A 23,002-nucleotide genomic window follows, 5' to 3' on the forward strand; every position below is an offset into this window, starting at 1 on the left:
ACAGTCGATAATGTTGAAATTTGGCATTTTAATTTTTTTGGTACCTTGGTTTAGGACGGACAAGATTAAAAGGATAAACCTGTCAAAAGGACACTGCCCAACGCCGCGCTATGATATATAATTGCACTGATCTAACAAGAGCAGCTTTAGAATTGTAGAAGTTTCTGCTTGCTTCCCACCTCGGCTCGTTGGGTGGAGAACGAGCAGAACTTGTCCTTGATAGCTACCACCTCGTATGTGCCCTCTTGTGAGGCTCGGATGGACATGCTATGCTCCTCAGAAACCTCGTGCCTGGTCTCTAGAATCTGGGACCGCTGCCCTTTACGAGCATTGGTACTTCTTGTGTACGTGAATTCAAAAGGTGGAGTACCCCAGAATTCGAACAGAATCTCTGCCTCTCCACCCTCATGGATGTCCACCTCAATCTGTCTTCCTTTGCTGATTTTGACACTTGGCATTGGGTGAATTATCTTCTCGATCTTGGTGGTAGCCTTACAGTCGCTCGCTCTATCTTTCACAGCAGTGATAGTGAAATTACCAGGTGCCTCGGCGATACGCCGGAATGTTGTACTCTGAGATTTGGCGGTTCTCGATTTGCCCTCAAAAGTGTGCCAAATGTCGAAAGGTGCAGTCCCGGACAAAGTGTATGAGATTCGATCTCCGACACAGTAGTCTGTGCGTTGGTCCAAGGAATGAATGACTGGGACGTCATAGACCTGAACCTGCACATGCGGTGCTCCATATTCGGTTTTCTGCTGGCAGCCATGTGCATCGCGAACTTTCCGTACACTGACTTGGTGGATACCGAGGGACAGTACGTTATGAGGAATTTTGAAATCATACTGCCTCGACTCTACATTTGGTATCTTGACGGTCTCTGGTCGAGAGCTCCCTTGGTGCTTGACATCAACTTCTAAGCTGAATGGGGGGACACCTTCCAGCTCAATTGGAATGACCTCATTGCCATCCAGTTCCTCTTTGCAATATTTGTACGACTGGCCTGGCTTAAGGAAGTGAGCTGAAGGCTTGCGATTGACCTTCTGCTCAAGGATCACAGGCGTATATTTCTTCGTCTCGTGATCATATAGAGCGTCAGACAGTTCTGAGAATCTGTACTCGTAGCTTCCTGCTTTGCTTGTGTCCATGGAAATAGTCGCAAGTCCAAGGGCAGCCTCGAATTCCTTGTTGATAATGGAACCCGAACCTTGCATTGGCTTGTGTCGGACCTGGTACTTGACGTTGTATGGGGCTGATCCTGTGAAAGGTTTAGCACAGGGTCCTCCAAACCTCCGGATGTGCACTTACCGATGAGGTTGACCTCTACTGCGTCAATGTCACCCTCACAGACCTCACGCTTCACATATCTGTTGCCATCTGGGATGAGGACAGCAGAATCTGCCATCTTGATTTGTGGTCGTGGGAACCATGCAACCTGGAACTGAGATGCTGCAGGTTCCACAGTTCCAGGGCACTGATCATCGGATACCTCCAAAATCTCGTACGTGCCCTGTTGGCTCACTTTAACCACATCATTGGTAAGTCTTGCGGTGTGTTCGAAAACCTTTCCGGACGGGTCATCAAGATTGCGATATTTAATTGACCAAGGTGGTCGACCAGTAAGACGCAGAGGTAATGCGATCTGCCTGCCTTCAATCTCGACAGTCTTGTGTTTGCCCTCCAGATGTCCAAATGAGATCCTCGGCCTCTGCCGTCTCACCGTAAACTTGACCTCGCTATTCAAGAAAATCTTACAGCCAGTCTTATCTTGAACACTTGTAAGCGCTAGGAGATAGTCTCCACCTTGTGATATGGGATCGGTCTTGATGTTGAAGATGTCTGTTTCGATGTTTGTCTCTCTAATCTTTTTCCTCTTTCCCTCATGGACAATTTCATACTCTAAGGTGAAAGGCTTCTCCCCAGATAATTCCACATTCATCTCGACAGGTTCCTCGATACATGCGTCAATTGGGCCCGATGGGCGTCGGAGATGAGCCGAAGCAGGGGGTTTCACATCCTGCTGAAGTACCATGTCAGTACCGCCCAAATTGTGGCCCTTGTATACCGAGTCGTCGATGGACGTGAATAAGTACTTGAAATGGCCAGCCTCTCTTGGCCTAAGCTCCAGTTGGTATCGCAAAGCATCGATCGTGATCGTCTCAGTTTGTTTTCCACTCTTCGTTACAATGTCGTACTTCACAACGAAAGGTGGTGAGCCAATGAGATCGAGATCCACCAGCAAGCCGATCGAGTTTCCGGCACATTTGTCGTTGATATTCTCGGCACTAAGAGACAATCTAGGCTCGGGTGGATTCACTAGTAGACATGACGCCGGCTCTCTAATCTCCCCCTGGCAAAACTTGCTCCTTACTCCTGTCAAGGTGTAGAGTCCAGGTTGGCGGATAGTTGGTGTGTTGTGGGCTGCTTTAGCGAAGAATTCTTCTAACACAACTTCATCGCCATGGTCTCCACTCTTGGTCAATGAATCCAGGGGTGAAAATTTCCATGTGACGGTGTGCGAGGTGTCATCAGGAGTCCGCCCCGGAGTTGAGTATCCGACTGGCAGCTGCGCGGTCAATCCATTGGCCACCCTCAACGGATTTCGAGAATCGCAGGTCGTCAGCTTGGCGAAGGGTCTTTCGTGAACCGTAAACGATTGCTCAAGATGTGCACCTTTGGGATAGACATGGTCGATGTCATCCAACTCTGAGGAAAAGTTCGCCACATTTCCCGTAGCGTCGTGGATCTCATCAACTGAGTAAAGCCATAGACCGCTTGGCATCATTGACTCATTCAACGGTACTGTGATACGATGAGAACGTGCCCATGAAACATCCCGAGAGCCAGCTCTGACCAATGTCCCTTCGCCTGCATATCCAAGGAGAGGAGACGCAAAGTTCTCTGGCTGTATGCTTTGGAAGTGGTGCACACTCTGGTCGCTATTCACAGTGCGACTATAGACGATCTTAAGTGGTGGAGTGCCTTCAATTTCCATGGTCAAGTCAGAGAGATCGCCGAGGCATCGATCTCCGCCCATCGATTTGACGACAGCCTTGGGGCAGGTCACAACAAGTGTATCGGACATTCTGCGCTGTACTTCCAGTTTAGTCTTGTCCATGACCTTCTGCAGCCTGTAAAGGCCGGGTTTCTTGGCGAGGTAGTTCATGCTTAAGAGCGAGTCGATGTTGGTCTTTCGGGCATTATTTATTTCTTTATGCGACAGCACAATAGTTTCGTTCAGGTTTGTGTCGAAGTCGATCCTCATCAACTCGACAGACTTCGGTTTGGTCTGGTTGAAATACAGTGGTATGTTGGCCACGGGGTTGGTGCTGTCAATGCAGAAGGAGAGTTGCTCTGGGTTCATAGTAACAGTCCTAATCCGACATCAGTTCGGGATCAAAGGCAGTAGGATATTGAAGTTAACAGACCCTTCCGGCAAAACATTGATAATCTGCTTGCCCATAATCAGAGACGAGTTGTGTAAGATGTTGCTAGCCCGAACACTGTGCTCCGAAACGGAGATCTCACTGTCGAAGAAGGTTTTGGCCATGGCCATGAGCCATCCTTCAATCGGGAGCTGCTCCGATATTAGCAGCGTCTTAAGAACCACAAAAATAATAACTCACGGGGACACGGAACATCAGCATGGCATCCATACCAGTATGCAGTGCCCAGGCCAGCGACGACGTTGTTTCCGACCATTCTAGCCATGGTATGCGCATAAGAGGTATGCCATATAAGAAAATGCCATCCAAAACGAACCACTTGACAAAATAGCCAAGGGAAGATGTCTCTTCCTGCATGAGCGTCAACCAATCGTAGATGCGCCAGGCGAGAAGGATTCCGTAGATGGCCAATGTACACATCCGCTGAGTCGGGGCATCGATGAGATTGACTGGAATTACCGGCATACTGCTCGATGTAGGAGCTGCAGCTGTCGGCGTGGCCGTTGGGAGATTCGGTAAGGGCGATCGTACTCTGGGAGCATCTTGAGTGGAATCTGGCGTGTCAGGAGTTCGGTGGGCACTTTTTGGAGTAGATGGGTACGCAGACCGCAGGCGAGGTGTTCCGTTCATGGCATACTCTTCCAGGCCCCTCTGGACACGCAGGAGTTGAGGATGAAAAAATAGGCTTCGCGACTGCGTCCAGCAACAATGTAAAGACCTTCACAATGTGTACATTCGTTACATGCAGATGGTGCGCAGGTTGCTGAGATAGGATATGTGGAAAACGTAGATTAGAACAAGAGATGCGATGCGAGGCGATACTGGCAAAGACGGCGCAATATCGCGTGCAGTTTTTGGCTATGTCGATTGGTAGGTATTGGCTTTTGTTTTGTTGATGGTTTTATTTTATTAGTTCTCGCGTCCTCCAGAGATTGACGCGAAGCTTGCCTTTGTCACAGAGAAGGCTGGAAAGGCAAAGGCTATGCAGGTCTTGGCACGGATTAACTTTTGTCCTGCAGCCGGACTCCCGACTGTATTATTACCTAGGAGCTAGGTACAGTACCTACGCTCTACCAGTATAAGTACCTACGTAAAGTAGGTAGGTACATTTCCACGATTACCTCCGAGGCCAGGTACCAGGTAGCTTGGGTTCATCCATTCAACCTCATCTTTGCGGCTGGATAAGTTGGCCCGATCTGATCTTCAAATTCACTCCTGAACGTGAGATGAATGGATATCATGTGTCTTTCCACTCCATGCCACTTCTTTCAACTCTTCAGCGACCAACATCTTTGTATTCCGTCGCTCTATCTACACCTGTTCTGTTTCTTCTCTGCAGTCAATTAAACACTGCATCTTTGAGTGATCACAATTCTTTGCAGCAGCAATTTGGCGAAGTTCAATCTGGTTCGAAATTCGGCATAACTGAACAATCCTTGTTTCTCCTTTACCTACGGAGTGAGCTCCATATGGAAACCATCGCGGATTTGATTGTTGGCAGTCTTGCCGGGCAACAGTCTCTTGACTCTCCACTTGGAGAGAGCATACAAGCTTCAACCGTTCAATGCGATACCCCTGATGGCAGCAAGAGTGCTCGACCCGACACACGCCCAGCAAAATCTAGGATTCCCGAGATTCAAGACAATACTGCTTCAGTCAAACCCACAGCTTCTACTACTCAAGTTGACTCCTGGAATATCACAGTTAAGGCAGATCCCGAATTCACCAATTCCAACATGTTTGCTAGAAGCCTCCGAAAGAGGAAGGAGCCACCTACCGCCTCAGCTGATCCTGTTGGTGAAACCATGCAGCCGTTGACTGAAATTGAACGCTGCAAGTGGAAAGGTTGGGCTGAACTCGAATCTGATCCTGTAAGTTTCCAAGTCGATACGCTCGCTTCAGCCTCCACCGCCGGGATACATGATGCTGAATGTATCTCCCTCAGGCTCTCTTCAATTACATCTTGCGCAAGTATGGCGTTCAAGATGTCAAGGTTCAGGAGGTATTCGGTCTAGATGAGGAGTGTATGGCATACGTCCCGTGAGGCACCTACCTTCCAGGCATCGAGGTCAATCCAGCTGATTCATCTCAGTAAGCCGATCTATGGAATGATCTTCTTGTTTAAATACCATGAACATGATGCAGAAAATCATGAGGATTCCCAGAAGTGTCCCAAGCACGTATGGTTTGCAAATCAGGTAACGAGACTCCTTATTTTAATACTACACTACCGCAGTTGATCAAAGAGTAGACCACCACTAATGCTTGTGCAACTGTTGCCCTCCTCAATATTGTTATGAACGTCCCGGGTCTTGACTTTGGCGAGGATTTGCAAACATTTAAGGAAGCCACTGAAAAGTTGAAACCGCCCTATCGAGGAAAGAGGCTGGGTGAGAATGGTTTCATCCGTAGCATCCACAACTCATTCGCCCGGTGAGTTCGTTTCTTTAACAGGCAGTAGTAATAGTAGAGAGCATTTACTGACGTTGCTCTCAGCAAGATCGATATCCTCAACGCTGATCTTCTTCTAAAGAATGAGTACGAGAAATGGATAAAGGGCAAAAAGGGCCCTAAGAAGGCGCCAGCCAACAAGAAGTCGCATGCCAACAAAAATAGGAAGCAGATATACAAGGATGAAGAGGAAGGCTATCACTTCATCGCATACGTTCCTATTCGAGGCGAAGTTTGGAGACTTGATGGCTTGCAACGGGAGCCCGTCAAGCTTGGTAAACCTTCCAGCACCTAAGCACATATCTGACTAACGCGAATAAGGTGAAAATGGAGAGAACTGGATCGAAGTCGCAAGCGCTAATATCATGGATCGCGCTCTGCAGTACCAAGACGATGGCGTTGAGTACTCCCTCATGTCCCTCTGCAAGAGCCCAACTCGGGTAGCCATGGAGGAGCTGGCCAGCAACCTACACTTGATCCAATCACTGGAGAAGATTCTCTCCTCAATAATCTCAGACTGGGACCTCCTCCTTCAAGCTCGTACGGCAGCCACAGCCAGTGATCTTCACAACTTTTGTAAGATCACCCAAGAGCTCGTCGATAAGTCTCTTCCTTCGGCATCTGAACTTGCCAAGATTTCCATAGCTGGCAATGACCCCGAGAAGATCATGGCTTTGTACCGTGAGCTGGTCAACGAGCAGGGCCGTCTTCGCAACATCTACGTGCAGGAGCTCGCCATTGTTAGTCAGGAGGACGAGCAAGCTGAGACAAAGAAGATTGATCATACTCCTTTGCTTTGCAGAGCTATGCAGACACTTGCTGATGCTGGTGTTCTCAGGGGTATCGTTGATGATATCCGTGAGCAGGAGACCAAGGACAATAATTGAATTGTCTCGGCTACATCACTTTCAATTGAAACATATTTCCCGAACTTTCGGGTGCAGGATAGCCGCAACTGTGGTCAGTAAATCCATGAAAATTACTTGTTGGTGTCTTATAGCATGTTGATGACATCTTGTCGAGAACGAGAAAGAAAAAAGCAACAACATTTGGAGATGGATATATGGGTGATGGTTTGCGTTACATAATTGCATTTACATAGCTGTCGGGCGCCTGCAGAACACCGAGCAAGGATGGATGTATCTTCCTTTTCTAACAATGTCATCCTTCATTTTCAAATGTCAGCAGTAATGGGACTGGGATGTAACTCCACACATTCAATGATAGATTTTCAAGCATTTTCACTATGAAAGCAACGCACTGATCAATCACCAAGAGACGTTTTTCAAGACCCGACACCCATCACTGAGATTGTTTATTGTTGTAAGACACAGGTATCACATTGTATCCAGTACCTAAGTTATATCTAGTCATGACGACGGGTATGGATGTTTAATCATCAGGATATTCGTCCCTTACATTCGAAATGAACACGCGTTTCTCCTTATCCCAACGTTTGAAATACCTCCCTGCAAGGCTCATCAGCGAAATCGGCAATTCCGGCTTGATGATCTCAATGTTCTCTTCCGCCACATAGCGGATACTGGTATCTTCGACGCTAAATGTCCTGTCCGTCAGCTACGTTCACAAGGAACACTAAGGAGAGGAACACTTACAAAGCGTGGTAGAAACTCTGATTTCTTCCTCGGGATAAAGAATCAACGTTGTTATGGGCTATCCAATTGGAATCCATGCCACATTCGATGTCCCACCCCGTGATGACCGCGGTATATGCGTAGCGTCGGTGGCGGAAAACCTGGCCGATATTGTATTTCACGCCGTCTTTTGAGGCTGGCGTGCTGCGTCGACGGAGCTGCTTGGGGGTCTGGTCTGCCGCTCGAACGACACGTACTGCTTCATGGAGCTCTCCAGGCTCGCCACCAAATTGGTTGCCGTAAAGTGGCATTACGTGCTTTTCTATCAGAGAAGCATCCATGGGATATAGCCTTTCAAATCTCTCTAAGATTAAAGGTATAAATTGACTCTGAGCAGTGCTTCCTGGTCGTCGTGTAGGGTTACCAAACATAAAATGTGCCCAGAGTGCCGAGTAGAAGGCGTTGTCCAGATCAGCAAAAGGATTGGCGTGAAGTCTAATTGTTGGATGTCCTGTATTCTCCGTACTCGTAGCATGTGCTCTAAATTCCTGCACAGTTGCTAGAATATTTCTCGAGGTACGAAGTACGACATCAGCAGTCGTAGAATCTGTCAGTACCCCAGAGACCTGCTGCTGCGGGATTCCCCACTCGGATAGCATTACGCGCAGGCTAGCAAGGGGGACCTCTTCGTCCGATCGATATGGGTCGAGAAACATTGGATCTGCAGGTGTGGCTTCTGATGCCAAATCTCTACCATCAAGTGTCTCACCTTGTGGAGGTATGACCATCGCGTGTGCGTGGCTTGGTATTCCACAACATCTGGCATCGAGACCCAATCTTTGGGCCAATGAACAAAATATGGCGACAGATATCAGGGGCAAGGATGGGTGGTCCTCGTCTTGCAGAGCTATCCCGATGTAGTTATTCTGTAGATCTCTGTATGCTATGTCGGAGGAGAGGCCGGTGAGATTACGACGTCGGAGGAATGCAACCGCAGCAGTGGCCGTCCTTCGCTGAGAGAATTGAAGGAAGCTGGGATATTCAGCGCGGAATTGTGTTGCAAGATTGTCCAATATGTCGCAGATCTCGAAGAAAGATTTAGTAAGATATTAAAGGGCGCCTGACGAAACCATCGTACCTCAAGAAGATCGCCATGTTGATCATGTAGTACAAACAAGTCGAATGATCCCAGTGCTCGTTCTAGCGGTACCTTTTCCCCGTTAACGACCCTCTCCCATTCTGCCAATGCATTGGCTCTGTGGACATGGTCAAGGACAGAGTTAGCGTAGTATCTATACATAAGTCAGGTACTGTATTCTAGCGTTGTCATGCAACATACCGTCTGGCGAGGACATCTTCAGCGGAGTCATCGGTACGGCAATGTCGTAGCAAGGTGTCTTTCGCATCATAGCCAAACTCGGATATAGCTATGAACTTGGATATGCGGTTTGTTTGGCGTTCTAGAATGTTATTCAAAAGGCCACTTGTCGCAATGTCAACCTTCCTCCGGTGTATGTATAAATGCTTCCAGTCCACATCTCCAACCCTCTGCGAGAACTTCTTTTGAATCCGATGCTTCGCATCCCAGTACTTGAAACCTGTCCTGCAGTGATACCTCCAAAGCAATGGTTCATTACCGAGTCTGTTGAAGCGCTTCGAAAGACTCTGGACATGCAAGACGTCGTTTGGGGGGCAAAAGTATAGAATATGTTGGAGGACTTCGTCCGGGAGGCTCGTCAAAATGAGGGGTTCTCCTCCACCGCGAATTCGCCTGCCACTGATTGTCGACATTCTGAGGAGAGGCGAACGTGGGAGTGTTGACAAGAGAGCGTGTCGGATTCGATGTTTGTTAACAAAAGATGTAGAGTGGACTGAGCTGGGCCTGGCCTGGATGGATGGACTGACTGGCTTTCGTCCCGTCTGGTTCGCCTCGAAAGTCAAGTCAATCGACGTCAATACCTCAATTGGGGGACAAAGCGAGACGGGAGGCGAAGGCGAAGGCGAAGGCATAAGCGGCCGGTCCCTGCTGGGCTCGCTGGGGTGGCTCGGTGGGCTGGGGAGGGGCCGCTTATCAGCCGAGTCAGCCTTATCGACCGCGGGGGGAGGAAGAAGAGGAAGCTGGATGTACAGGCCTTCAGCAAGCTACCTTAGCTAGGGTGCAGGTGGGTACCTACTACCTAGGTACCTTCGTAGGTATGATTCTGGGAGAGTGACAATATTACCTACAGTAAGGTACTTGTAAATCTACCTTTGGTAAGGTAAGGCTTGCAGCTTGGCGGTGGGGAACATGCCATACAGTATGCATGCCTCCAAGGATAAGTTATTATACCTACCTTACTCGTAGGTAGGTACCTATAGGTACTGTATGCTGCAGGTGGCCGTGACTTGACTTCCAATTCCATTCCACTGATTTGTCGCGGCCGACCAATGAAAATGCCTGGAGTATTCCCGTGGCGGTGGGCCTTCGAGACCTCCCCTCCACACCTGTACAGTAGTAGGTACAGTTAGTCCTTTCCATTAGGTACCCCCTGAGGTACGAAAGGTACCTTACGATACCTACCTACCACCTTAGGTACCTCACCTATTTTAGATAAATTACCTACCCCAGCTAAATTACCTAAGGTACCTAAGGTACCAGGTAGGTAAGGTACCTTACGTACTCTCGTACTGTACAGGTAAAACTACCCCGAGTTTTCGCTTCCTTTTTCACCCCGCCCCGCTGGTTTTCCTTCCTAGGTACTACCTTACCTACCTATACCTACCTAAGGTACCTAACCTGGAAGGTTCCTTGTCCTGTACGGTGTACCTTACCTTTAACTTACCTTCCCCATCAGCCTACCTACCTACCTTACCTTACCTTACCGACCGGGCTTCTGGGCCGCACTTCTCTGGGCACGAATCCACCAAGAACCCTCTCCTTGCTTCTTTTCTGCTTCTGCTTCTGCTTCTGCTTCTGCTTCTGCTTCTGCTTCTCCTTCTCCGGGAGTAAAGTTTCTCCTCATCGTCCCATGAGGAAGACGACCGCAGCAAGGAGTATTACAGGTATTGCCGCTGTTAAGTTACTCTGGACATCCACGCCTCCATCATATTTATGATATGACCGCGCAGAATTACCTTAGCCGTCGATGCTCTTCCACCTTCTTCTACTCTCAAGGATAGGGCATTACGATCAGTAAGTCCATGAGCTTCGTCGTCGTCTTCGTCCTGCCAAGATGTGGTATTACAAGAAAAAACCTTGCTAATGCTCCATCGACCATACAGTAGTGCCTCTGCTTTAGGGCATACGACACGCAGAACCCTTTCATCTTGATACAATTTTCAGAGTGAGTAACTACTGCAACGAACCTGCTCGTCTAGCTCAAATTCTTTTCACCACTCCCCACCTCACAGGGCCCTCAAGGCTGCGGATGAGCTTTGCCACCCCAATTCCACATTCACCGAACTTCGCCTCGCTGAATGTTTTATTCTCTCTTGCAAATTCTCGTGCCTAGATCCTCTTACCATACAACGAACTTACGTCTATGCAGGGCACCTGCCTTTGATGAAAACGCGTTGGTATACGTTGTGTCTTCGGCCAGCTGACCTGCAGCTTTGCCACCCACCTCAGCTCCCAGGACCAGCAACTCGTCACGCGCTCAATATTTGACAAACAAGAGTACAAATTCACTTGTGAATAGTGATACAACATCTCAGCATTGACAGAATGAAGTTCGGTCGCGAGTTTAGAGACGCTTTGGAAAAGGAAGGCTATCCCGCCACGTGGGTAGAAACCGCAATTCCCTACGGACAACTCAAGAAGCTCCTGAAGAAGGTATGCAAGCTTGCTTTGAGCTACTTGGTGATTGTTCTGGGGACTTAGACATATGTTCTGACTGAAATAGATCCAAGAGGAACTCGAAAGCCTCGGTCTGAGTTCGGCTACTCTCGCTCAGCTGCACCAATCCAGTCCAGATGAAGAAGACCGCATCGGAAACGGAACAGGCGTTGCTTTTCAATATGACTTCGAGGGAGGAGAAAGGTTCATTCCAAAGCTTACTTTCTTCATCAATATCGAGGATGGAACTCCTGTCGACGCGGAGTTATCACCAGCCACGCGGCGCTACTTCGAGGCACAAGCGTCAAGACACCATGGAAATACAGATCGCGGATCATTTGACTTGGATGGTCAAATAGATAGCCTTGCGACGGAAGAGTATGTATTTGCCGGGCACAATCCGGATATTCCCTACCCTTTCTGAAGTTGCTTGATTTTTTGGGATCCGTATTGACTCAGACGTAGAACCACAATTGTAGATGAACCTGAAGGTCTTCGGCGAATAGACGTGCAACTTCGTTTCGATGCGGAGTTTTTTGGTCTGCTCCAGGGTGATGTTAACTCTCTTGATAGTCTACAGGCTCATGAGCAAAAGGTCTTGGCGGACGAAATCCAAGCATTATCTATATCTATCACCGAGGTTGCAAGGTGAGGGCGTCTAGGAAATTCCCATTAGGGTGAGCTCTCAAGTCAGTGCTAACCTCCCCAGGCCCAAGACCTCGTCATTTCATAAAAGTGATCTTAACAGATGGAGAGACCTTTTCGATCTATACCTACAAGCAGGTGTCTTCTTCTCCACCAACGAATATGATCATGGTAGTCGAACCAGTGCTATGGCTGCTCAGAAGTTGCAGTGGTTCCAAACAGAGGTGGTCAAAAGAGGTATTATGGGCTTGTTCAAACTGAAAGCCAGTCACACTGCATTGCAACAATTTATACAGATCAATCTTGGAATCCTCCAGAACCTCAAATTCCAAGAGATCAATCAGCGAGCCATCACAAAGATTTTGAAGAGTGAGTTTCTCCGAGTTATCACTGTGGCGTTTGCTGACCGGCTCTAGAGTTTGACAAGAGGACAAATCTCGGTGCAGCGAGAACTTTCCCGAAGCTTATTCAGACGGATTCTGTCATGCCCGGGTCCATGGCAAAGGCTGTTTGCAGTCAGATCTCTCAGGAACTTGTCCAGATCGTTCCCCAGGTTGAAGACTTTGCTTGTCCAATATGCTGTGATATTTGCTGGCGGCCCATCCGAATGAAGTGTAAGCACCTTGTTTGCATTCGCTGCACGATTCTTCTGCAGAGGCAAAAGAAGCGGAATTGTCCTCTTTGCCGAGAAGATGTCATTTTGAAAGCTGATACAGGTATTTATCCCTCTTTTCCCCACGGAAGTGGTTCAGAATCATTGCTCCCTGGCGACAAGTTATCAGGGGCCACGAGGTGAAGTAGGCCATTTCTCCCGCACGTGCTAACGCTGGAATCTTCCAGACAGCATCGACAGGGACCTAGAGAGATATCTCAGGAAGTTTTTCCCTAAAGAAGTCCTCCAAAAGCAAATTGCCAACGAGACAGCGGACGGCATTGAGAAATTTGGACCCTATTACGTCCATCCTTCCGAAGCAAATTGTGCTATAATGTAAAAGAGCTGGTTAGCTTATTTACAAAAAAGAAGAAGCGTCAGGAAGTTGCGAATGATACCCCTCAAGACAGCCTTTGTATTGTACTACGTGTTGTACATAGCGTACACAGAAGCGTTTATGTTTAGTCTATCCGTGGGCATTTGCATGATGATACAAACGATACATGAATCTTCGTGCAGAGAATTTGAAGTTCGATACTACCAGAGTCCTAAGCAGAAGATTTAAAATAGTCTCACTGCAACAGGAACTGTGCGCCATAAATATAGAAGTTCGAGAGAAAGGCATCATGCAAGCTTCAAAGGCAGCCTTCTATGTGGATTTGACGGGATACTTGACTGCTAAAATCTTCTCTCTACACTGATGCATACAGGCCTTGAGTCCTCTAAGATCTCCACCCTTTCGATATTATCCCAAGCTTAATGCACAAGAGACCCAACTGGTCCTAACTACGATCTGCTGTGAGAACGTATCAGATGGTTTCAGTATAGATGCTTCCATCCTTGGGGGTTTCACGATGTCACTTTTCTCCTTTCTATTCTTTTATACAAGCTGCGATAGTAGAGACAGACATCGGTATTGTGCAGTACTGATGCATACCTTGTGATGACGATCATCCGAAAGGAAGTGATGAATAACGATACAATGAATCTGTTCCTGCTAGGTCGATTCAAGTTCAGGAATTAGCTGTAAATGTCCAAAGTATATTTTAGGAGTGGGGGAACGAAGAATCCGGCTTGTACTCTCAATCAGCAACAGACACATAAAAGATTCTTCACTACCAGTATTCTCCAATTTTGAAAATCAATACCACTGAATACAAACATTCCCCACTGCAGGATTACTACAGAGCTGCTTCCAGTCATGATAAACACGTCATCCTTCCCAAGAGGCTTTCCCCCTCTTACTCGGAGCAGCAATGAACGAGGCTAGCAGCTATGTTGTTTACAGGATGACCACGCTAGGTGGTAGCTCCTATCTTAGGTTTCAAGGAAGAGAAGATAAATTCCGGGACTGGATATTATGCCAATTCATTATTCAGTAGATGGAGCCGATGAAGGTACTGCGAATACTGTTTGTGACTTCTGTAGACTGGACTGTTGAGATGGAGTTAGATCTCCATGACCCGAACCTCTGTTGCCTAGTGGATTCGAAATAAGTAAGAATAGTTATGCTCGATGTGTACAACAACAGCCCAATGGAAAGGCATATTATAGCCTTAGCAAGATGCTGCACGTTCGTAGGTTGAAATCTCCGCAAATGCAAACCGCAGCTCTGATTCAAGTCACACACCATGAACACAGGTAGTACAGTCGGGTTTCGCCGTGCGAGAAAATTCATCAAGTCAATTCGAAACTCCTCATAGATTGCTGGAAAATGTTGCTAATGCAGCCCATTGGGGTGCAAAGAGGAATGCAGCGCAATAGCAATAAATTCCTATGTTGGGTTCCATATGCCATGTAGCGGCAAGCCACCACATCAAAACGACACATAATTACGAACTGCATCGAGGACGACAAAACTGCCACGTCTCAACAACTTACATCATCCAGCCCCGACTGTGCAAGTGCCGTACATCTACGGTTGCTGGTAGTAACAAATTATATATTCGATCGCTAAAACTCTCCCGAGAGCAGCTGCTGGGACATGTGCCAGCTCGAATTAAACCGTGCCAGCAGAGAGTCCAGGCCTAAGAGAAGCTCATAAATTCCTAACGCCACTCATCTTTCCCTAATAATCCTCAAGCATTCAATATGGTATCATCATCTTCATCATCGAAAGTCTCGACCTCGTCAATAGCCCCCTCTCGCTCCGTTCCCAGTCCTTGGAACGGGGGCTCCTTCTCTGCCACGTGAATAACGGCCTTTCCTTGTACCTCCCGAACTGCTTGTCGCCATTCCTTCCAGTCTTTCTCGTCTCGGATTAGAAAGGCGATTAACATACTGGGATCCATCTCTTTGATGTGGATCCGGCGTAACCTGCGCGTGTGACAGGTCTCTATATCTTCTTGTGAGTAATCCTCGACTCTCTCCGGCAATGGTAGGGCGGGACGAGTCTGGTGGGGATCTAGGTAGAAGAAGTACTGTCCTTGGACGCCGATGAAATAATGTGACGAGGAAGGTTGACCACTGCTGATTTATCAGATAGACTGCAATCATCTAAATGATATGCGAGAGACTCACCCGGCTATTCCTATCGACTGTGGCATTTGCAAAGTGGACTTCAGGGCTTCCCAATAAACGGGTGTAATTTTGTCGAGACCCAACCTCGTACCTACGAGAATCAAGGTCGGCATAAAACATTTACCGTCAGGCTTTGCAATCCTCATAAACGTGTCTTCATATACGTCTAAACCGTCACCAGTCAGGTAAACTCGTAACTCAGAAGACTCATGGTCATTCGTTAAAGCTCTGGCAAGAATTAGTGATGACTGCATACTACCAGAGTAAAGGATCTTCACTGAATACAGCGTGCCGTTGCTGAGGGTCCAAACCATTCCCCAGGGTGTTTCCCACAAGCGGTAGCTCCATGCTCAACGAACTTGTGTATTGAGTACGGGGCTTTAGGGTTGTCCGCAAACAATGAGATAATCTCTCGTTCTTCTTGACTCGTAGAGCCCCGACGCCATTCTATAGAAGCCATCAGCTGAAGAAACAAAAAGTATAGAGCGGAGTTCCTGACCTCTTCCCATTCGTAACATAACAAGAGCATTTGCGAGCAGACTCTGCCCGGACCGTATCATGCAACCCCATCCAGTATCAGATGTAAACCCGGCTTGGTCGACGAGCTGACTCCGCAACCGAACTGACAAGGACATCGTGGACAAAGCCTTCGGATCTTGGGATCTTGGGATGGTTGGAAAGTTGGATCGGTATGTGAGCCATATCCTTGCTTCGAAATCGTCTAGGAACGACAAAGGCCACCCTCCACCTCCGTCATGCTCATCGTATGCCAGCCCAGAGTCTATGCTACTCGCTGTACTATCCGGTGGAGTGGCGGGCTTTGCTGGACGGGCAGGCTCCGTAGACGCCGACTTTATGTCGGGAAGAGAAGCGGATGTCGTGTCAAGTGGTTGGAGTTTGGGCGAGACCTTGTACTGCTTGCCTAGGCACCATATTGGGGATTGTGCCGCTGTATCATTTGTTGGCTCAGGATCCCAGAAGTACTGCACAATCCGCCTGTATTTTCCGAAGTCAACAGTCGTCATATTTACGCTCCGTGGCTTTCGAGGACGGACGGCGAAGGCATCGACGTTGACGAGAATGGCGGGGAACGTGGGGCAACAACAGTGCCAAGAAGGGATCGCGAAATGTAGCACTGATACTGAGGTACCGACGCAAGCTTAACCCAACTATCCGACGTGAGCTTCGATACTTACCGGAGAGACGGGGTGGAGGAGAAAATGAATGGCGGCGGTGGGATACCTTTGTTGAACCTACGAGGATCAGAAGCTGGACTCGCTGGAGTCACTGGGATCTGTGCTTGCAGGTGAGCTTGCTGAGCTGAGTGGGTTCCAGGTTTGGGGGCAAGTACAGGATGACTGTGTCACTGGACTTGCCTTCGCGTGTGGCGGCAGCAGGAGAAGATCCTGTGACTGTAATAGAAACCCAAATTCATATTACCAGAAGGAACGTACATACTTTAAAGCTCAGAAATAACATCTCATCCGATGGCAACCAAACGCAACCCGACTTCTAGGCACTCTCCAACTCTGCCGGCGTGAGGATGCTTGCTACCAAAGTCCTTATCGGCGATAAGGCCACGCCAAGAGCTTAGGGTATTTAGGTGGATAGGTAGTATCGTGCATGAAAATAAAGATGATGATTCTCCCAAGACGATCACTTTTCTTCCCCACGAGTACATGGAGGAGGCCATGTTTCTCGTCAGCATACTACAAGACTGTCAAGAATAACCAGGCTTGCCCGCTATGCCGCGATTCAAAAAAGCCTCGAAGAGGGGGAACTCTCAAGGTCCTCAAGGCGGCAGTCGAAAAGCCCTCGATACGTCGTTTGCACCGTTCAGTGGCACTTCTGCGCCTCGAAAAGGTCATGGTGAGAGGGTTTTGAGCTGGAGTTGTATCATAGAATCTTACTAAACCATACCCAGGAAACTTCACACTTCAAGAAGAGGCTCGTAATACCGAACGCCACCTGTCATTCTGGAATACCGACCAAAAACTTCGAGATAGCAAGGTCAGCTTCGTGAGTGCTGGCAGAATTGTGCCCACCGAGCCCGACGATGCCGAAGCTGCCCTTGCAGACATGACGTTGGGTTCTCCGAAGCCGAATGGTGGTGAAGTGAAAGCAGATGAGGAAGAGGAGAAGGTGGCGCAAGATGTTGCCGCATTCGAGGAGCCCGCCTACTCATCCGTGAAGACGTTAATCGATACGGAGGTCTTCGACTTCATTGTTGACACCGAAGGCAGCGGTCAGGTCCAGACTGGAATGTCTCCACCAAAGTTGCGCTCCCCCTCACCTACCCCGTCTAATTCGAGCGAGGAGGTCATTTTATTCCGTGGACGTGGTCGTGACCAGCACCAGCACCAGCAAGTCAGAATCGTGTCCAAGCCTCCGCAGCCTTCACAACCTGCTAGGAAGATCGTCGAGAATATAGACGCAAAGATCAGAATTGTCGACGATAGAATTCACGAGCAGACTAAACTGCTCCAAGAAGTCATTACCGAAGCTCGTTCTTTGTCACCACCGGCACTATCGTCCACAAAACAAGAGGATGTTGAGTTTGAGTCGATTCTTCCTCAGAATGGTAGGGGTCGTGGTCACAAGGGCAATCGTCGCAACAAAAACAAAGCCGCAGAAAGAATTGAAGACGATGCCATGATCGCCGATTATATAGCAAATATGGATGCGGAAGACCCCATGTTTAAATCATTCAACCAGCGTGATTTGGGTGGCATAGAGGACGAGGCATGGCAAAATACCGAGGCTTCTTCTGGAGAACAAGTCACGGTCTCGACACCTGCAGATCAAGAAGGATGGGATCGGTCGGATATTGAGGACTTTGATGGTGTCGGTACTTCTGATGGTGTCATGGGTGAAGTACAAGCCATACTTTCTAGGAGAAAACGCCCTTCTGGCACCCAGTATCTTGTCGTCTGGGAGGATCAAATGGTAGATGAGGCTCGTTGGGTACCTGCAAGTACCTTGACAAGTGTGGTTGCGCTGACTTTCATTGAAACCTTTGAAGCGGAGGAAAAGCTCATGGCAGAGTTCCAAAATAGTGAGGGAAGCAGCAGTATCTCTGGTGACGACCTCGAAATCGATGTCGAAGTAGAGGAAGATGACGATGATGCAGATCTTATCCAGAGAAAGATTGACCGTATGAGCGACGAAAGAATTGCGAGATTGCTGTCCAAGCAGGAGCAACTTGGTATGGGCTCTGACGAGATATTACTCTTTGACGAGGATGAAGAAGATGATAATATTGTTACCCGAGGATACAGGCGCTCTTTCGGCATTTCCAGGGTGACAGCAAACAAGCCTCCTCGGGGACCTAATCGGGCAAAGGGAGAATTCCCGTCTGCAACGCTTCTAGCCAGTGCTTACGATGGATTCGACATCATGGATTTTGATCGACCAAGTCTGAGAAAGAAGCCGAAGGGTCGTAAAGGCAAGCTAGTTTTAGACATCTCCGACTCTGAGCTTGAGGCATCAATGCAGGCGGCGTGGGTCAAAGATCGTGAGAAGAAGAAGGAGAGAAAGCAGGAGCGTGAGGAGTTCCGAGCTCAAGGTGTGATTGGTAACAAGAATGGCAAGGTCAATATGAAGCAGAAGTATAAGGAAGGTATCGGCATTTATGCCGTCAAGGAGGAGATCAAAAAGTTCCTCATGGGTGGCAATACTACGTGAGTTTCATTTCCCCCATGTAGAGACATTCAGCTGACGGTTCAGACTCTCACTACCTCCCATGAGCAAAGCCGACCGCAAAGTCGTTCACGAGCTTGCGAATGCTTTCCACCTAAAGTCCAAGTCTGCTGGTAATGGTGATAGCCGCTTCCCAGTTCTTTACAGAACGTCTAGGACTCTGGCCTTCAACGATGGTGACTTTGCCAAGGTTGATGCAAGAATTTCTCGCCGTTTCCTCTCACGAATGGACGTGGGCGGTAAAAGAGGCAGTGGAGTAAAGCATACTGCTGGGACAGGTGGAATCAACCGCGCAGCTGTTAGTTACAGAGATGGTGATATCGTTGGAGGATCTGCTCCTGAGCTTGGTGCTGACAACAAGGGTCGGGCCATGTTGGAAAAGATGGGTTGGAGCTCCGGTACAGCCTTGGGTGCTCTCAACAACAAGGGTATAATGCTTCCTGTTTCACATGTTGTCAAAACCACCAAGGCAGGATTGGGATAATTTTTGTAACTGGGAAGGGTATTGGAGTTCATGTATTCTAGCGTGGCGTCGAACCTGATATTGAAAATAGAAAGTCTTTAATATTCAACAAGTTCTGGGCACTCCAGAAATATGCTTTCGACGCGATACTACGCGTTTTTTGTAGAGATACTAAAGGTTCCAAACACATCACAGCATATAATTGGGAACAGCAAGTGTTTGTTCATGTTTCGATTCTTTGTCTTCTCGATTTCCCTATCCGAAGACTTATTGTACAGCCACGTACCCCCGAAAAGCAGACCGGTGAAGACATATGCCCCCATAAAAAGCAGACCATCCATAACGCATTAAAAAGAGACCCGAAGATCCCGAAACGAGTTCGACTTCATCAACCCAGATGACCCAAAGCCAAAGCAGATCCGGCACCTTATGAAAACCCAAACTTAAAAACAACTTATTTCGTTGATGAGGAGTACTTGGTGACAGCCTTGGTACCTTCCGAAACAGCGTGCTTAGCAAGTTCGCCGGGAAGGATGAGGCGGACACTAGAGAAAATTAGTATCGCATGAAGAGAGAGAAAAAACAACCGATATGAACTCACGAGGTTTGGATCTCGCGGGATGAAATGGTGGACTTCTTGTTGTAGGCGGCAAGCTTAGATGCCTCGGTGGCGACACGCTCGAAGATGTCTACAGATCGCGTTAGTAATGCGCGCGCAATCAGGATGTGGTGCAGCCTACCATTGACGAAGGAGTTCAAAATTGACATGGCACGGTTGGAGATACCAGTGTCTGGGTGGACTTGCTTGAGGACTAGGAATTGAAAGTTAGTAGATGTATAGAGAAAATGACGCGACTTAGTGACGTTGGTGGAATCCATTGATCGCGATATTGTGATGTTATTGACGCGCCAAATGTTTCGACCTCGACGCGACTTTGAATTCTGGAAACATACCTTTATAGATGTAAGAGCTATAAGTCTCCTTTCTCGTCTTCGTGCGCTTCTTCTTCTCGCCGGTTGCACTGGTCTTCTTGCCTGCCTCGCTCTTGGTAGCTGGTGCCTTCGAAGCTGGTGCCTTAGCAGCGGCGGGCTTCTTGTCTGCGGCCTTGGGTGGCATTTTGAATGGTGTTGGAGGTTGTAAAAGGTGTTGTATTGAAGTAACTGGGTGCGAGTGAGATGAAAATGGACGTGGTGGTGAGAGTCGATGTTGGCGTTGATGATGGATGGAGGAGGAAAGAAAGATGGGAATGGGTGGGAGATGTCCAAAATATAGTCACTGGAAGTGATGCCACTTGGTGCGGGGCTAAGCCTAATACGAACACTGAGATTCAAAACAGAGGACGAGAATCACGCCAATCAGGAGGCTTGCGCACGCTTATCCCCTGCATTTGATGAACCTCCAACCAAATCACGCGCGCCGTGGCTATAGATCTATAAATCGTCGTACCTCCCCGCGAGAGCAACTTCTTCCTTCTTTCATCAACTTCTTCGCCCACCACACCACGCAACATCCACGTCCGTCATCCATTTCACATTAACAACTTCATCTTTTCTCAGCAAACAAATCAACCACATCTCTCAAAATGACTGGAGGCAAATCCGGAGGAAAGGCCAGCGGCTCAAAGAACGCGCAATCGTGAGTATTCATCTTTTCCAGCTTGTTTATTACCTCAAGTCGCGTTGATTTCTCATCAAATGTGGTGAACCAACATCTACTTTAATCTTGGATGACTTCAAACGCGTTCCTTATACTGACTCTCACAAGACGTTCGTCCAAGGCTGGTCTGGCATTCCCAGTTGGTCGTGTCCACCGTCTTCTCCGAAAGGGTAACTACGCTCAACGTGTTGGTGCTGGTAAGCTCCCTCGACCTCTGTGCCAAGTCTTCATTTTCTAACGCGTCTTCAGGTGCCCCCGTCTACCTCGCCGCTGTCCTCGAATACCTTGCGGCTGAAATCCTTGAGTTGGCCGGTAACGCTGCCCGCGATAACAAGAAGACTCGTATCATCCCTCGCCATCTCCAACTCGCCATCCGCAACGACGAGGAATTGAACAAGCTTCTCGGACACGTCACGATCGCACAAGGTGGTGTCTTGCCAAACATTCACCAGAGTACGTTTCTTCATGCCTGCGCGGTCCATATATTTGCTAACGCGCCTTCCAGACCTCCTGCCAAAGAAGACTGCCAAGGGTGGAAAGACTGCCAGCCAAGAGCTATAAACTTTTGTGCTGGGCTTGTTGGGTTTCTTGAGGGTCTGCTTTTCATGATAATGGGGTGTCGTATGGGTCTGGGTTCATGGCTGCTTTTTCCGCGTTCTGGTTGTACATTAAAATCCATGGCAATGGATGAGGGTTGCATTGAGATCAATCTTATGAGAAACCGATAAACAACTATATCAACTTCCATTCATGCCTTGTGATTTTGTTCGTATCAACTCGAGAAAGAATATTCGGCTGACGAAATGTGGCGGATATGTATTTGCTTGAGGAATCTTGATTGGGACTTGAGGCGGATCGGTCGCATTCTCATATAAAAGTGCTGTAACCTCAAATTGTGACACGGCACATACGAGGCACAGAATAGCATTCTATCGTGAAGCTATTTTCAGTATAGTAGCATGCATTTATCTTGAGATCGTGTCTATTTTGATCTCGTTTGTACATATGTGCTAGACCGTGGCGGAGCAATTACGAAGATCAGAACTATAGCGCCGGAATGCTTACTCACAGCAGAAACGCCTTGAGCTCTAAGGAAGATTAGAACGGCGGAAGAAGGCTTCTTGCATCCATTAAGTCTTCCATCGAGACCACTGATACTATGTACAAATAAACCAGATGCCCAAATTCAAGTAACTCCTAATTCCACTTTGCAGTTTCTATTTGGTCATCTCAGCTGGAGCTGCCTATCCATTAGTATAGATGTGAACACTATGGGAAATTTTGTCACTTACGAGTCAAGATTGGAGCCGGCAGATTTCTCTCAAACTTAGAACCTGGTTACACAAGTTGTTAGTAACTAAGGCTCTCATCAAAGCTCTGTACTTAAATGCAATACGAACCTCCAGGTGCTGTTGGCGCATGGTATGGATCTGGGTGCTTCCATTTCTCCAATTCTGCTTCTGTTTCTTGGAACAAGACCTAATCTTCAATGTCAGCCACTGCCTTATTGCTCCATTCTGTGATTTCGTAAGACTTGCCCGCTGTTGTCTGGGATCCTTGATATTCTTGTTCGCCTCAAACAATGATCTGATATACATGGCCTGACCCCTCCATAGGTACCTGTGAACGGCCCAGTCAAGTGAAAGTTTCAGTGAGCGCCGATAGAGCGACCTAAAGGGGATCATGGTCAGTATCTTGAGCATCAACTGCATCAATTGTGTTGAAATTGAGGGGGCGTACGAGACTACTTGTTTCGTAGACATTTTCCTGGTGCGCGCGGAAAAAGCTCGACAGCCACTTGCTGAGCTATAACACAGAACCAATTCCTTGAATCATAGACCTCTGTATGTTTGGCTAAGAGATCTTCTCTCTGTGGTGCAGTCGTTGAGTTGAGTTGTGATAGCCCTGGTCGGTACAGACTGATGCTGCACTGGAGCTGCTGGTCGCGAGATGTCGGACCGTCGGCTACAGTAGCGCCGTCGCTTGGATGAGGCTGCTCGTCGGAAGTATCCCGTGCATCCTGGCCAAGCCAGAATACTGGCTTGTTCTTTGACAGAGCTGCT

At 48.1% G+C, this 23,002-nt stretch overlaps 8 protein-coding genes across 10 annotated transcripts; 4 read left to right on the forward strand and 4 right to left on the reverse strand.

The window, feature by feature from the left end:
• Positions 1 to 146: 146 nt before the first annotated feature.
• Positions 147 to 4,073, reverse strand: ONS95_006670 (uncharacterized protein; the record flags this gene model as incomplete). Its single annotated transcript, XM_058500140.1, has 4 exons — positions 147 to 1,255; positions 1,306 to 3,371; positions 3,426 to 3,574; positions 3,624 to 4,073. 4 exons carry the CDS (start codon positions 4,071 to 4,073, stop codon positions 147 to 149), a joined length of 3,774 nt encoding a protein of 1,257 aa, XP_058349975.1.
• Positions 4,074 to 4,528: 455 nt separating this feature from the next.
• ONS95_006671 (uncharacterized protein) lies at positions 4,529 to 7,204 on the forward strand. Of its 2 annotated transcripts, XM_058500141.1 has the most exons (6): positions 4,529 to 5,314; positions 5,389 to 5,483; positions 5,536 to 5,641; positions 5,695 to 5,876; positions 5,940 to 6,169; positions 6,216 to 7,204. In XM_058500141.1, the coding sequence occupies exons 1-6, from the start codon at positions 4,670 to 4,672 to the stop codon at positions 6,779 to 6,781; spliced, it is 1,824 nt and encodes a 607-aa protein (XP_058349976.1). In that variant the 5' UTR covers positions 4,529 to 4,669; the 3' UTR covers positions 6,782 to 7,204. The 2 variants fall into 2 exon arrangements, with proteins under 2 accessions (XP_058349976.1, XP_058349977.1); XM_058500142.1 differs by having other exon boundaries at positions 5,940 to 7,204.
• ONS95_006672 (uncharacterized protein) lies at positions 7,195 to 9,823 on the reverse strand. 2 transcript variants are annotated; one of them, XM_058500144.1, is made up of 5 exons: positions 9,664 to 9,823; positions 8,829 to 9,607; positions 8,628 to 8,781; positions 7,511 to 8,574; positions 7,195 to 7,452 (listed from the first exon to the last, which is right to left on the reverse strand). In XM_058500144.1, exons 2-5 carry the CDS (start codon positions 9,497 to 9,499, stop codon positions 7,287 to 7,289), a joined length of 2,055 nt encoding a protein of 684 aa, XP_058349979.1. In that variant the 5' UTR covers positions 9,500 to 9,607; positions 9,664 to 9,823; the 3' UTR covers positions 7,195 to 7,286. The 2 variants fall into 2 exon arrangements, with proteins under 2 accessions (XP_058349979.1, XP_058349978.1); XM_058500143.1 differs by lacking the exon at positions 9,664 to 9,823 and having other exon boundaries at positions 8,628 to 9,458.
• A 144-nt stretch (positions 9,824 to 9,967) lies between these two features.
• ONS95_006673 (uncharacterized protein) lies at positions 9,968 to 13,398 on the forward strand. Its single transcript, XM_058500145.1, has 8 exons — positions 9,968 to 10,061; positions 10,112 to 10,661; positions 10,751 to 11,300; positions 11,371 to 11,681; positions 11,769 to 11,951; positions 12,013 to 12,317; positions 12,365 to 12,664; positions 12,789 to 13,398. Exons 3-8 carry the CDS (start codon positions 11,193 to 11,195, stop codon positions 12,938 to 12,940), a joined length of 1,359 nt encoding a protein of 452 aa, XP_058349980.1. The 5' UTR covers positions 9,968 to 10,061; positions 10,112 to 10,661; positions 10,751 to 11,192; the 3' UTR covers positions 12,941 to 13,398.
• A 1,280-nt stretch (positions 13,399 to 14,678) lies between these two features.
• Positions 14,679 to 16,145, reverse strand: ATG4 (Cysteine protease atg4; the record flags this gene model as incomplete). The annotated part of the gene is made up of 4 exons (XM_058500146.1): positions 14,679 to 15,066; positions 15,121 to 15,348; positions 15,399 to 15,567; positions 15,620 to 16,145. 4 exons carry the CDS (start codon positions 16,143 to 16,145, stop codon positions 14,679 to 14,681), a joined length of 1,311 nt encoding a protein of 436 aa, XP_058349981.1.
• Positions 16,146 to 16,865: 720 nt separating this feature from the next.
• On the forward strand, positions 16,866 to 19,303 carry ONS95_006675 (uncharacterized protein; the record flags this gene model as incomplete). Its single annotated transcript, XM_058500147.1, has 3 exons — positions 16,866 to 16,989; positions 17,045 to 18,800; positions 18,847 to 19,303. 3 exons carry the CDS (start codon positions 16,866 to 16,868, stop codon positions 19,301 to 19,303), a joined length of 2,337 nt encoding a protein of 778 aa, XP_058349982.1.
• Positions 19,304 to 19,736: 433 nt separating this feature from the next.
• HTB1 (histone H2B) lies at positions 19,737 to 20,399 on the reverse strand (the record flags this gene model as incomplete). The annotated part of the gene is made up of 4 exons (XM_058500148.1): positions 19,737 to 19,827; positions 19,884 to 19,971; positions 20,023 to 20,094; positions 20,237 to 20,399. The coding sequence occupies 4 exons, from the start codon at positions 20,397 to 20,399 to the stop codon at positions 19,737 to 19,739; spliced, it is 414 nt and encodes a 137-aa protein (XP_058349983.1).
• A 466-nt stretch (positions 20,400 to 20,865) lies between these two features.
• HTA1 (histone H2A) lies at positions 20,866 to 21,500 on the forward strand (the record flags this gene model as incomplete). Its single annotated transcript, XM_058500149.1, has 4 exons — positions 20,866 to 20,918; positions 21,048 to 21,136; positions 21,189 to 21,392; positions 21,445 to 21,500. 4 exons carry the CDS (start codon positions 20,866 to 20,868, stop codon positions 21,498 to 21,500), a joined length of 402 nt encoding a protein of 133 aa, XP_058349984.1.
• Between the last annotated feature and the right edge of the window lie 1,502 nt (positions 21,501 to 23,002).

Source organism: Cadophora gregata (genome assembly GCF_030347475.1).
Source record: "Cadophora gregata isolate MNR1 chromosome Unknown scaffold_18, whole genome shotgun sequence".
Lineage (NCBI taxonomy): Eukaryota > Fungi > Ascomycota > Leotiomycetes > Helotiales > Ploettnerulaceae > Cadophora > Cadophora gregata.